Source organism: Nomascus leucogenys, chromosome 6 (assembly GCF_006542625.1).
Source record: "Nomascus leucogenys isolate Asia chromosome 6, Asia_NLE_v1, whole genome shotgun sequence".
Taxonomy (NCBI): Eukaryota; Metazoa; Chordata; class Mammalia; order Primates; family Hylobatidae; genus Nomascus; species Nomascus leucogenys.
The window spans coordinates 105,113,828-105,129,049 of record NC_044386.1 but is presented as its reverse complement, the minus strand read 5'-3'; the positions used below and the strand labels follow the sequence as shown (position 1 = coordinate 105,129,049).

At 40.4% G+C, this 15,222-nt stretch overlaps 1 protein-coding gene across 1 annotated transcript in view; it reads right to left on the bottom strand.

Annotated features, from left to right (window-relative positions):
- The window catches only part of AGBL1 (ATP/GTP binding protein like 1), a 518,802-nt gene that overhangs the window by 376,991 nt on the left and 126,589 nt on the right, over positions 1-15,222 (bottom strand). The window contains 3 exon segments of the mRNA XM_030813842.1: positions 2,232-2,376; positions 10,681-10,768; positions 12,308-12,456. Coding sequence (XP_030669702.1) covers positions 2,232-2,376; positions 10,681-10,768; positions 12,308-12,456 — 382 coding nt within the window.

Here is a 15,222-nt window from a genome sequence, read left to right as displayed (position 1 = left end):
GCACCTAGCAAGAATCCATCGGAGCATCTTAGGGTAAGAATTAGACCATGTTTGGAAAGAGACATTATCCCTCAGCTGAACCACATCCACGGCACTCAGCATTAAAGACATAAACTGTGGGTTGGTGATTTGAATTCAAACATTAGAGATGTCTGTATCATCACACAATGATGACTACATATACTCATAAAACGACTGCATGTTTTAGCAGCTTATGAATGTAATGGCAAGCAATGACACTGATCTGACCGGGGGCAGAAATTCTGAATTTCTTCTACACTTTTCTACAGGGGAGTAGAAAGACCACAGGAATACACCTCAAAGACTGATGTTCTGTTCCTGCATGGCTGCTAGCTAAATGTGGGACTTCTGGTCTCAGTTCTTGCATCTATAAACATTAAGGGTGAATTAGACAACTTCACCAATCCCTTTGCATTCTAATGTTTTATACGAATGACCACCAGGAAACTTATCAGAGTCCAAGATATTCTAACAAGTGAAAAGAACAGTGTCCTAGATCCATGATCCCTTACCCAATGGGAAAGGCAAACACATAACATATTTTAAAAGGAATCTCCTTCCCTAGCAGATTTTTTTTTCTTTTCTGGTTTTTGCTTTTGGTTTTGTTTTTTAGATAGGGTCTCACTTGGTTGCCCACGATGGAATGCAGTTGTGTGATCCTGGCTCACTGCAGCCTCAACCTTCTGAGCCCAGATGATCCTCCATCTCAGCCTCCCAAGTAGCTGGGTCTACGGGTGCATGCCACCAGGCCTGGCTAATTTTTGTGTTTTTTGTAGAGATGGGGTTTCACCATGCTGCCCAGACTGGTCTCAAACTCTGGGCTCAAGCAATCCTCTCAATTTGGCCTCTCAAAGTGCTGGGATTACAGGAGTGAGCCACTGTGCCCAGCCCACAGTAGACTTTTCATGTGCAGTGTTTCACAGGCAAGACCGTAAAAATAGCTGTTGAAGGGAGATTATGAATCTTGCCTGTTCTGTGTCCCTAAAGGCAACAAAACATGTTTTATAACAAATGTGGCTTGTTACAGCCTAGCTTGCAATGCACATTACTTGGATTAACTTCTTGAGCTCTCTGAGTGTGATACACAAATAATACTAGTTGTGTATCTTTTGCAATCTGGAAAACAGTAAAAATCTCTCTTTAGGCAAGACAACATATGGAGAAGAGGACAGATGCACTTTCATGAAGCGGTGAGCCAAGTGGTTCAAGATATGCCTTCTCTATGTGAAAAATTCCCATTTATACCTGCACATTCCTTTTGAAGGAAAAGATGTTCTTGGTTATTATCTTTTCCAACTCCTTATCACAGCCTTAAAATGAAAATGCTCATCCTTCAGGCTAAGTGATATATATACCCATATACACACATATGATTATAAATATGCTAATAACATTTTACATTAACACAGAGGATGAAAGTGCTTTATAGAAGATACTGGAGCTCATTTATCCTCAGGATATCCACAAAATGGTAGCAGTAAGGGATAGTTTGCTAGCTTTTTCAAATGACAGAAAACTGCATGGTTTAAGCAGTCTATTTTCTCACAATCGTCTTGTGAACTTTTTGCAGGGCCTTGTGGAACACAGGAATGCTAACTGTGAGTCTGCACTGACTTCTTCTACGCTCCCTCATAAAAAGATTGTGGTTCTCTGTTGCAATGATCTAGTGTTTTATTCTTACACTTTTCTCTTCCACCCTGGATCCTTCTAGCCACCTCCAGCTCATGGTCATCAGAACCACTGGAGATGTTGGCGTGGCTGCTTGCACACAGACTCAGAAGATTCCCAAGCTCTACCTTCCTGCTTTCTCCATTCCTCTGAATGACTGAATTTTCTTCAGATTTGCATCTCAGCTTACTTGTACTGTCTCGCTCCCATACAACTCCAACCTACTTCATACTTAACTTGACTTTTTAAAGATAGAGTCTCTTAAGAAATGTCCCCATGTCCTGCCCCAACTTGCAGACCACTTGGGCCTTTGGAATGTCACTGATCAAGGCTCAGCCTTGTGCTCTGTCCAGGGAAGGAGATGGGACAATTAGAAAGCACCAAGTCAGTGACAACAAAACCTGGCTCCTTTAGGAAGGCTGTAGTTCCCCTACATCCCCCTCTGCCCCCCAGCAGGATGTCAGGGTCTCCAAAATGTTCTCAGGAAAACCTCAAAGAGCCCCTTCAGTCCTGCTGGAGTGAGGCTGTAAAGAAGAAGTTACCATGAGGGCTGTGTAGGTGTAGGGATAGTGGTAGGCCAGGTAGCAGACATCCTCATTGTGTGGGAAGGTGACAGCAAAGGTGAGGGTATAGTAGCACTTCCCAGATGCTCCGCCTGCAGCAGCTGTACTCTGGCGATAATGATTTCTAAAGAGAGAGGAGGAGAAGAGAAGAGAATAAGGGAGAGGTGGGAGGCAGGTGCAGGGTCACTTAGGGTCCTAGATGCTATAAATCTTGTGTGTTATGGACTGTCCTGGCACAATGGCCTTCACTTGAAACATTTCTGTGGGTGAAACTGAGAAAAGGGAAATGTACAAGTGAACTTACTGCCAGTTCTTGAGTCAGTTCAGCAACATGTAGCCTGGCCCATTTGCCTCCCAATTGTGCCATATATGCTACCAACCTTTCCTTGCTGTCTGAAAATGAGGGCTATATAGTCACTGAGCTAGAACATCGAGGAAAATGTGAACAGTTCTGTTTTTCTTGGGTTTCCATTGGAGACATAAACTTTATCACCCAAATTTGGGTTCCCCCAATCCCTATCTCTCCCCAGACCACATAGGATTCAACTCCTTCCTTTCTCCTCCACCTGCCAAGTAGATTTATTAGCAGTCACATGATATATTCAGTTCCAATTCAACATTTAACATATGTCATCTTATGTTATTATTGCAGCAACCCATCGTGTGGATGATGAAACAAAAGCTTAGAAAAGTTAATTTGCCAAAGGGCTCAAAGCTAAACGGTAGATACAAGACTGAGACCCAGATCTCTCTGGCTGCAAAGGCTTTATTCTTTCCACTGTACAATACTTTCTTCCCAAAGGAATATATTTGTCACCTCAAATGTGGTTCAGCTTCGTAAGGCTTGAGAGTGCACATTTTCCTTTGTCAAAGATGAAGAACCAATTTTGATACTTCAGAGAACAGTATCAAAGAAAATTGCACCCAGAAGTCCATTCTGAGCAATATTTTCCCCACACGCCGCCAATTGATGCTGAGACAGCTGTGCAGGCTTTCCTGAGAAATGTTATCATCAACGCTGCATTATAATGCAAAATACACCCGGACACCAAGATGTAATTCCACCTTTGAACATTTACAACGTTGGCTTACTAGTCCATTGTGCTTTTGGTTTTATTGGGGGAAAGGGAAGGGGAAGGGAAGAAATAGTGGGTAATTATTCTTGTGTGTTCTTGAAAAATATAACAAACATGGGTTATTCTTTTCTACCTTTTTGCTACCTTCATGCCACTCCCTACCTAAGCAAAAAGTAAGCATGGAAGAAAGAGATAGAAAATCTGTTATTTTATTTCTCATGGTTTTGTGGCTTTTCAATATTTATACACCTAGGAACGGGACTAAGGGAAGCTGGTAGCCCACTGACTATGGCCTGATACCTTTATCTTCCCTCAGCTTCTTCCAACATGGCAATCTGGAGCCTTGGTCATGCTAGGGAAAGGAGGGTACCTGTAACAACGTAAGCCCCAAGTGGCTGTCACACCCAGGTTTTTGGCATTGTAGTAATAGAATCCATTTCCTTTGTGCCTACAGAAATAGAAATTTCAAAACAGTGTCTTCACACATGGTGTGATATGGATCGCAATGCCTAATTGGGTCTACTTTGTCAGATTGCCCCAAAGTTCTGAAGCTTCTCCAAAAGCTATGACTCTGGTTATTAGAAAGTATGTAAAGAAGCAGATGGTAGCTCAGAAAGCATGCAAGTTACATATGCTGTACCTCTTATTTGTTTCTGATTTCCCTTGTAAAGGCTCCGGGCAAACATACACTCAGTTTACACCTTGCTGAACAACAAATGCTAGTCAATTACTCCTCTTTACAGGAAACAGCAGTTGAAATAAAATGATCCAGAGACAACCAATCAAAGCGCAGAAGAGTGCTTCACTTGTAAGCATATACGTGTGAGTGCACACACAGATGTGCATGTATTCATGAATGTAAAGGCAGCTGGAAACACGCACCTTGTGCCTCACTGTCCCCAGTTCTTCACCTACAAACGGTGGAGACAGAGCCTGTATCTTGACTCAAAAATAATAGGTGTCCCTAAGGGCCAGTAGGGTTGGTCTTATTTGGCATGGGCCTTGCTTCATTTTAAGTTCCCTACTGCACTATTAGTACACTACAGCCACATCACAAGCACATTTAGCCTGTGCAAACTCAACCTCACCACATTCAACCACAGGAGACAGCAAGAAAGAGAGAGAAAAAATAAAATCCATGTATTTATCTCTATGTTCTTTCCCTCATTCAGACCAAATCTGGACTCCAAGGAAAAAACAGCTGCAGTGAAATGGAAAGAGAAATAAAATGGGCTAATCCTTAGCTCTTGAGCTTCCATGGGCTCAAGATTTAAGGGAAGTGTAAGGAATTCAAATGGTAGTTCTGACTATGTCAAATCTGCCTTTTCACACCACCAACATGCACACACACACGCATACACACACACACTCACACACACACACACTCACACACACTCTCTCTCTCTCTCACCTAATACGCTACCCCCCATAGCTTGGTGATGTTACATCCTCCTGAGCAAGACTAAAGGCTCGCCACCAACAAGCCAGCCTTCTCCAGGATGGTTGCACGCTGCTGGAATTTCAAAAAAAAAAAAAAAAATCTTATTATTAACACCTTATTTAGAATGACTTTCAGCTAAAGGAAATTCAGTTACAACCCTCATCTGGGGTCTAAACTCTGGCTGAACCTAAAGCAAATGTCAGGCATCCCCACTGGACTCTCCTGGCAGCCACCTTGTAGCAGGAGTTGTCCAGGAGATGACTCTACTTCCAGCACACCTTCCTCTGCAGAGGCCTTTAAACTTTGCCAGGATCTTCTTCAAAGCCAAATGTTTGATAAATCTCTAAAGTGAATCACCTGGCTTGCTACAGTTCATTTTACCCATGATAAACTGAGATCCCATCAACAAGTTCTTTTCATTTCCCAGTTATGATGTGGACATATCGAGTGATGTTTGCAAGAAGCAATGTTTCTCCTTCCTATGTTAAATTGTTCCCATGTTCTTGCTTTGTATGGAAAGCCCTTTCCATCTTCCTTATTTAGCTAAGTCTTCTTCACCTTTCAAGATTTAATTCAATTGTTTCCTCTTTCAGGAAGCCTGCCCTGATAGCCCCCTTATCATTCCTATTCTCATGGCCATTACTTTATGGCAAGGACCATGCTTATTCATCTGTTTATCTTTATGCTTCCCACATTGCCTGGACATAGCAGCTGTTCAGTTAAAGTTCGAATAATATGTGGACCCAAGACTCCAGGAGTAATAATTAGGTTGTTCAATGTATTATCTCCAATCCTAATGACATCCTTTCAAGGTGAGTATTATTACACACATTCTACAGATGGGAATTAAGGCTCACAGAGGTTAAGTGTCTACGGCAATTCCACACAACAAGTATAGTAAACAGGATTTAACCCCAGTTGTAGGCTTAGCTTAGAAACTAAAATTTTTTTATTATATCACCTGCTTCTTAGGAATGGGTAAAAAAGGACAAGATGTCTTATGCACAAGGTAGCAAGTAAGAATCTGAAGTCTTGATCTTCATAAATCAGAGGTGCCTATGAACTTACAGTCTAAAATAATAGAAAAAAATGTAAAATAATCAAGATGAGAGCTAACAAAATGATCCATATACTATGACTTTTTTTTTTTTTTTTTTTTTTTTTTGAGATGGAGTCTCGCTCTGTCGCCCGGGCTGGAGTGCAGTGGCGCAGTCTCGGCTCACTGCAAGCTCCGCCTCCCAGGTTCACGCCATTCTCCTGCCTCAGCCTCTCCGAGTAGCTGGGACTACAGGCGCCCAACACCATGCCCGGCTAATTTTTTGTATTTTTAGTAGAGACGGGGTTTCACTGTGGTCTCGATCTCCTGACCTCGTGATCCGCCCGCCTTGGCTTCCCAAAGTGCTGGGATTACAAGCGTGAGCCACCACGCCCGGCCCATATACTATGACTTTTACATCATTGGTATTTGATGCCACTAAGATGTTTTTACTAATTATTAAAAATAATTGCTAGCATTCATTGAACACCTACTATGCACTAGACAGTGTTCTAACCTTTACACGTGTTTTATCTCACGTCGTTTTATCTTCAGAACACTTCTATTAGGTAGATACCATTATTATCCCATTTTAAGATGAAGAATCCGAGGTTCAAAGAAGTTGGTATAATTTGCCCAAGGTCATGCCATTAATTAGTGGTGGAAGTTTGAGTCAAGAACTTCCTCTCCTCAATCTGTTCATCTAGATGGAGAAGCAGCCTGGCGAAAATCAGGAGTGATCTTGAAGATTAGCTGGATCCTGTTGGTCATCTGGGGTCAAAGATGACCAGGGCTGGCTACATCCAGCACCTTCACAGCTAAAAGACTTTTTGTTTGCTTTTCCATTCCCTGAACCATTTATCTTTGGAAGGATCTGCACTTTTATAGTCATAAAGACTTCAATGAAGCAAGGAGAAAGTACACAAAGGCATAGTTATGAACTCAGGTTGTTTCCATTTCTACTTAAAAATATGCCAGAAAGTCATTGTTTCTTTTCAGCAGGGTGCATAAAATAAGCAAATGCCATGATGGAGAATGGATTAGATAATCTTATAATGACAATGGCTCTGTTTAACAAGGGTGCATCATTTCACTTAACAGGATCTAATAAGGCAGAGCAGCGAAGTTGCCAGGCTTCCCTGTGTCTGCAGCATTTCTAATATTCTACATAACACCAGATCTCTCTCTTGAGATCCCGCGGAAGGATGCATGATGGCAGAGCTCTTGTATGACATTCATCTTCATGAGTGAACTGTTCCATCTCCTCTCACGAGCGGAGATAAATGTCAGAAGAGATCAGCCGTTGTGTATTACATGGCCACTCTAAGCGCACAGCTTTCCTCCCTCTGCCCTTCAGCACCAAAATTACTTTAGATCAGAGCTGGGAGAGAATTCAAAAAGGTGTGTGGCTGTGCACATCACAGGAAGAAGCAGACCACAGGGAACTAAATAAAAAAGAAACTAAAAGGACCCTTGCTTACTTTTACGAGAGGCAGGGAAAAATGAATCTGCCCATTTCTGTTCCTCCCTCTTGAGGGGCATTTTTTATTTTCCAGCCTAGTGGTCATCAAGGTGGGGAAGAGCAGGGGGTGGAATAGAAGGGGTGGGAGGTGCTCCAGGGGAGGGGCAGAGTGATCAACTGACCACAGGCAGAAAATATTAGAATTTCTCGTTAAAATGATTGTTATCTAGATAGTAAGAAAGAAATTGTCTACTATTTAATATGGGGACTCGCATGGCTGTCTCAATGTCAACCTAACGTGATGGGTAATTATAAAACAAACTAGATGATGATGGTGCAGCAATCTTATCCACTCATCACTGTTGTATTCCAGGGCTGGAATATGAAAAACACATTATATTCTGCATCTACAGTTTTTATATGTTAGTTAAGCATCGATTGTTTCATGGGAGAGGTCTCCAAAAGGAGAAGTGGGAACTGCTAACTCCCTTCCTTTTTCTTTTGCTTTTAGCTTCCGGCAAGGTATTTAAGTTTACAGAAGCTTACTTTGATTTACAGATTGTATTACCTAAATTAAACTAAGCCTCACAAACTAGACAATTACTTTTTAAAGGAAAATCTTCTTAGAAGCCATCTATTGATGATAAAATTAAATTGCATCAAAATGACCAGAAAATGGCAGAATGGACATAGCCTACCCCTTACCCTTAATATTAGGTCTTTCTCGGTAATCCTCATTTTTGTTAAAATAATCTAATCAGATCTAGAAAGTTAATCAAAATTTCTCAAAATTACCAAAAAGACTATTTATAACTACATCTAATGGTAAACTCCACAGCAAAATTCTAGTGTGCCCTAAGCTATAAATAGCATAAAGATGTAACAATTAGGTAGATATAAACTATTATTTATTTCATCTTTTTCTCCTAATTTAAAACTCTTCATTTTTTGCATGCTTTATTATGTGCATAATATATTAGTATAGTAATGCATATATACTTTTTTAAATGTATAAACTAATCTGGTAAGAACACATACAAATATATCTTATTGATTAGTGGCGCATTGTCAAAATAGTTTGGAGACTTTCCATTTGATGATGATTGGCCCTACAGAGTAGTCAGCCCACGTCCTTATCATTGACATCATTGCTGTCAACTTCAACTTCTGAAAGAAAATGCAAATGCAAATCCCATTTCTTATGAGTTCCTTTTTCTTTTCACCCTTCTATAAACATACTCAGGCACCATCGCTCACAGTTGTCCCCACAGTGAGCACCCTGGCATCCTCTTAAAACATGGCACCAAATCTGGGACTTTAACAGCATAATAGAAATAGAGCAGAGTTTCTAAAGATATATTGGAGACAAGGAAATAGGGAAGTAAAGTTCTCCCAAATTAATATACCAGAGATAATAAAGGCAGGAGAGAAGCAAAGAACTCTTCTAAAGCAAATCAACTCAAAGATCAGGATGGGTAAATAGGGAGAGAGATATTGTATAATCTAAGGCATCATTTTACAATTGAGAGAGGTGTTCTAATTTGTGGGTGAATAGAGATTACACATATCTGTCCTGTTGTTACATCACATTATTGGGAATATGTTAACACAACCTGGTGAATAATCATAAAACAAACTACGTTACAATGTAGCAATCTTATCCATTTATCTCTGTTGTATTCATGGCTGGAATATGAAAAATGAATTGCATTATATATTCATGGTTTTTTTCTTATCCCTCTGTTGCTCTTTAATCACATGCTAATTGTCTTGCTAATAGGTTCTGCTTAGGTCAAGGCTGTGCTTTTGAAAGTGTGGCTTCTTCCTTCTTGTAGGAAATACGTGGTCCCCTTAGCCTTCTTACTCCCAAATTCCAAGAGGAGCATCCTCCAACAGGAATTTATACATCCCATTAGGAAATAATGCAAAATGTTATGTTTGTCCAATCTGTTACTAACTTTCAGGTCCAAGCCAGCTCTAAGCTGGGTCTTTCACATTTGCTGAGAATAACTATTTTCAGAGAAAACTAAAAGTCATTCTTGACACACCAAGGTCCAAAAGTAGGTTTTCATTTTTTTTTTCTGCAGTTACAGACTATCACCTTGAGATATTTTTAATCTAAATCTCTCTGAACCGTAAGAAGGGCCCTGAGAGTCTTAAGATAGGTGAGCCAGAGAGTAGTTGCCATTTAGGTGAATGGAAAACCAACAAAGTCATAATATTGTGCAATTTTTCTAAAGGATATAAAAAAAATCCTCTTTAGATTCATATCCTAATAGATCAGGGATTGAATACCTCCAACTCTTTTATTACAGACTGCTAGTCAGCCTGGCTCCGTGTCTTGTAGACTGTCATTATCTCCATGGTGATTTTTGCCTTTGTATCTGATACAGCAACAAGATTCTTGACCTTTCCCATCTATCAATACTCCTATCCTCAAAGTCTCAAAAGCCAAGAGGCATAAGGGTATATACTCTGTTTCTTTTCCATAGTGACAACTATCCCAAACTCTAGAATGTCTGATCATACTCTTTTAGAGGCCTCTAGTAATTTCAGAAAGAGATGAAACTTACTTTATTTAAGAAAGTAAGTACTAGTCTCTCAGTTTGTATAAGAAACTAGTACTGAACTAATAATTAATTATATATATTCTACCGCGCATAGCAATCCCTATCCTTATTTTCTTATAAATTTGAATTTTATTTTTCACCTGAAGAAAATGTACACATAAGCAATCTAGATATCTGGAACGCATTTCTTTCATCAAAATATATGGACAATTTAAAGTTCATTATAACTTTGCAGGATAAACTGATGAAACTGACCACTGATCAAGGATTGAAGACGAATTTTGAAACTCCTCCCTCTTTTATTTTTTTTCCCCAAAATTACCTTGCTATGGGGAGGAGTTACTTATGTGTAATTGTCACGTATTCACCCTCCTGTACTTTGGAAAACTAAACCACGGGCTGGATAGAAACAGGATAGAACATCTCAGACATTTCACTGTCTGGGTTCAGCAGAAACAAGTAAAGAACTAAGGCTTGACACACTAATCACAGGTAGAATCTCTATGACTTCTAATATCTGACAATATCTAAGATCTAATATCTAAGATCTAAGATCTAATGTCTAAGATCTAATTCTAATATCTAAGATCTAAAAGTTTTAATGTGTTTAAATGAAGATAAACTCTTTCAGCAAATCAAAAGGTATTTCTTGAGGTCTACTGTGGATGCCAGTGAATATGTTTATACCTCTGAAGGGCAGGACACTGGCCATTAGGACAGAGTAACAAACAGTTTAGCAGACAAGCACAGATTGCTGATGTTTATAATATCAATATGGAAAAGTGGGAAATTGAGAGAAAATTACAGGACAGAGAAAAGGAAGCTAACAGCGCTCCAACTTACTTGTAATAACATATTTCATCGCCTGTCCGTATCCAGGTGGGTTTGCCAAGAAGAGCCTCCTTCACAGAATACAGGGTGGGCTGCATCCCTACACAAAATCAGAAAGGAATTAATCCATGAGGGAAAGAGAGTTGTTCTGGGCCAAATAATGACCCCCAAAGATACATAGGTCTTAATCCCTGGAAACTGTGACTGTTAACTGTATATGGCCAAAGAGATTTGCAGATATGATTAAGTTAAGGATCTTGAGATGGGGTGATTATCCTGGTGAGCCCTAAATGCAATCACAAATATCCTTGTGAAAGGGAGGTAGAGGGAAGTTTGACTATTGAAGAGATGCAACGTGGCCAGGCATGGTGGCTCATGCCTGTAATACCAGCACTTTGGGAGGCTGAGGCCAGTGGATCACAAGGTCAGGAGATCAAGACCATTCTGGCTAACACGGTGAAACCCCATCTCTACTAAAAACACAAAAAGTTAGCCGGGCGTAGTGGCACATGCCTGTAGTCCCAGCTACTTGGGAGGCTGAGGCAGGAGAATTGCTTGAACCTGGGAGGCGGAGGTTGCAGTGAGCGGAGATCACACCACTGCACTCCAGCCTAGGTGACAGAGCGAGACTCTCTCACAAAAAAAAAAAAAAAAAAAAAGGAGAGATGCAATGTGACTGAAGTAGAGAGAGATTTGAAGATGCAACACTACTAGCTTTGAGGATGCAAGAAGGGGCCATCAGCCAAGGAATGCAAGGAATGTTACTCTAGAAGCTGGGAAAGGAAAGGAAATGGAGTTTCCCCTGGAATCTCCAGAGGAAACACGGTTCTCCCAACACCTTGACTTCAGCCCAGAGAAACTGATTTTGGACTTCTGAACCCCAGAACTGTAAGAAAACAGATTTGTCTTGTTTTAAACCACCAAGTTTGTGACAATTTGTTACAATAGCCATACAAAGTGAATATAAATGTCAAGGTTCCTATTTTCTCTTCTCATACCCACAAGAATCTGTTTAGTCACTACAAAATAGAGGCAGTATCCTGCACTTGGACCTCGACACTGGGGAATACTTATTCCTCATTCAAAGCCACCCAGTCAATTAGTATATGATGCAGCAATTGTATGTAGAACTTCCATTCCTCGAAACATTCAAAATAAATACAGGCTGCTCATCAGCCTTTCTCTCTTGAATATCTCCTCCAAAATGGCCACGGATATTCAGGAGAATTTAAACTTCTTCAAGAACTTTCTAAGAATGTAAATCAGTGTTGTCCAATTGGATTTTGTTGTCCTCTATCTTGCAGGAAAAAGAGCAGGTCAAAGCATTTGCTCCTATGGGACTTAGGAAATGGAGAGAAGGAATAAATGAGAACGCTCACCAACCTCAAAAAATTCAAGGTAGAGTGAGGGAATCCAGAAGCAGTGGATGTCATGTGTGGCAGAGTGAGGATGCCCAGCCTCCCCTCTAAAGTAGCAGTGTGCCACTGAGGGCCACTGCCTGCCTTGCCACACCTGGCAACCCAAAACTCTGCCCAACTTCAAACCCTCTGAACCCAAGCAAGGCTCTTTGAATCCAAACAGTCAAGAAATGTCATTCCTGGCATGTTCCAGAAAGCCCCTGCTCCCCAAGAGTTCATACCATAATTAAACTGGCTGTTGGGCTTCTCGCAGTTGATGACGTTGAAGTGGTAAGGGATGGCTGCCTGCATACCGCTCACTTTGAAATAGAACCACTGCTGGTGCTGGGTGCTGTTCACATCTGCGTTGACCAGCAAGTCATACTCGAACCTGCAGATCAGAAGCAAGACTGGAGGGTTATCTGGAAAGTCTTTCAGGTAAACTTCAGACACTGAGAATCTACATGTTTCAGTTTCTGGGTTATAGATCTAAGACCCAGGACCTCAGCCGGCTGGTAAGTTATACTTATCATCTTGATACCACAATATTGGGTACAGATTTTGGAAATTTGTGGAGGTGAGGATCTTCCTAGTATTACAAGAGTCAATTACACCATAGTGCACATTTAAAAATTTTGTTAAATTATTATGGATACATAATAGTTTATTTATGAGGTACATGTGATATTTTGATACAATAATACAATGTGTAATGATCAAATCAGGGTAATTGAAATATATATCACCTAAGCATTTAACACTTTTTTGGGTTAAGAACATCCCAATTCTAGTCTTTTTAATATTTTGAAATATTAGCATACCTTTTTATTAAACTATAATGAAGTTTTTATCTAGCTAGAAAAAATGCAAGTGTGCTATATACCAGAGAAAATTCAGTCACATCTGGTTTGGATATGCCATTGCTATTTGATGATCAACATTACTTTTGAGCCTCAAGTTCCACATATGGAAAATGGAAGTGTCTAAACTTGCAGTGCTGTTTATGAAAATCAAATAACCTAGTAAAATAAATCCCCCAGTAAAACAACAAACTTGAATTAGGCTAGCAATGCAGAGGTTGTTTCATTTTCATTGTGAAACAATCATTTTCATCATTTCATTTTCATTGAAACCACTTGTGTGACTACTACCCAGATATAGGACATTTCCAGCACCCCAGGAGGCCCTCAGGGATCCTCTCCGCATCACTGTATCTCCAAAGGTTATTATTTTTCTGATCTCTACCAACAGAACTAGCAATGCAGTTTTGACTTAAACATTATCAGGATATTTTATTTTAAAAAATATTGTTCCATCCTCTTGGTATTCTCTTTGCATTGCTCTTATGAAAAGGAAAATGTTTTTGCCCCAATCCATTCATACACTCCCACACTGGACCCCTGGTAAATGGTATTGTGTGAGATTTATGAAAGGCTAGAGCTTGGTATAAGACAGATGAGAGCAGGGTAGAGCTATCTGATGGAGTCCAGTCCTCACACTGTCACTGTGGGCACCACACTCTAACCACTGGGCTCACCATTCAACACATGACGCATAACCCATGGAGTGGCACTCACAAGAACGATTCTGGAAAGGCCATGATCTCAAATTGTCTGCTGTTCCCACAGTGCTCTCTCCAAAAAGCAATCATAAAAATGCCTTACCCATAAGCAGGTTTGTTTACTGTCATTTGACTCTATTACCCTGACCATAACCGATGAATTTAGGATTTTACACTCTGGTCCAAGGGAAATGTATAGAGAAAAAGACCTAAGCCGGGCCAGCAGCTTAACCACATCCTGATTTGATAACTGTTCCACCAGGAGACTCATAATCAGGTCTTCTCTCCTGGATCCTTTGAACATGATATCTGGAGAGAAGAAATAGTAAAAGCGGGATACATAGGAAGAAGTGGAAACTAAGCCAACAACACAAAGAAGGCTGAGAAAGAGTCTTGACATGACTGTCTTTCCCATCTTCAGCCTGATTAAACTTGTCTCTGTTTCATATGTTGGGCTTCCTTTAAATATTTTATGTACAAAAAAAAAAAATCACCCTTCACCTCCCCCAAAGAGGAAAAACTTCAAAAATGAATCATCAGATGGATATAAAGGAGGTCTCAGCTATACCCAATTCTGAGCTCCAACAATGGCGAATATGCATCCCTGCGTAAGAATGGATGTTGACTAAGTGCTGACCATGTGCCAGGTACTACTCTAAGAGCGTTAAGTGTATTACTTAGCTCTCATGAAATCCCTAAGAAGTAGGTGCGATTATTGTTCTCATTTTGTGAATGAGGAAATAAAGGCATGAAGTGAGTTAGGAAACTTGCTCAGTCTCCTGGTTGGAAGGTGATGACGTTACACTGGCACTCTGATTCTGATGTCTGTCTATGCCCCCACACCATTATCTGTTCTGGACTGTTTCTTCAGAAGTTCACCTATAGAAGATGAATCATGTATCTTGCCTTTTGGTATATGGGAAATATATCCACATTGCTATGATAGAAGGAATTTTAACATAGTGAGAACCGCAGTCTCTTCTGACACTGAAAAAGAAGTAAAATTCATTTGTGTTTTATTTCATTTCTTTTAGTTTGTACAGCCCTAGACTTTCCTTGGCTAGGATATCCTTTTCTACTGAGAGCTCATCTGTAGGTTCTGCTAGAGAGGCATGGTACTGCATCTTCCCTTGAATGCAGGATGGTTCACCTTTCTCTGGGAAGCTCGTGATTTTTGCCACCTAAGTACACAGGAATGAGAGCAACAGGCATGGAGAAGTGCAGGAATAGCAAGCCCATGCACCCTTCCAGGTCAACAGAATCAGCCTTGGCATCAAAGTATAAACATCCCAGTCAAAGTGCTCTCACACCCAAATATGGACCCATTATTTGAAACACAAGACACATTAATAACAGTTCACCTCTACTGAATGGCTCACTTAGCTATGATATCAGTGAGTTCCCTAGTGGTGTACTGGTAAATGTTTAACAAATGACTCTCTGAGAGGAAAAACCTTCACTTGTACTGTTTGCCAATTTTTATGGTATAAATATTCTCACCATGACTGATTTCAAGCCACCAATGCAAGGTCACTGAACAGAGCATGGGGAAGAGACAGTCACAGCTTGCTTTTATGAACTGACAGGAGATACCCA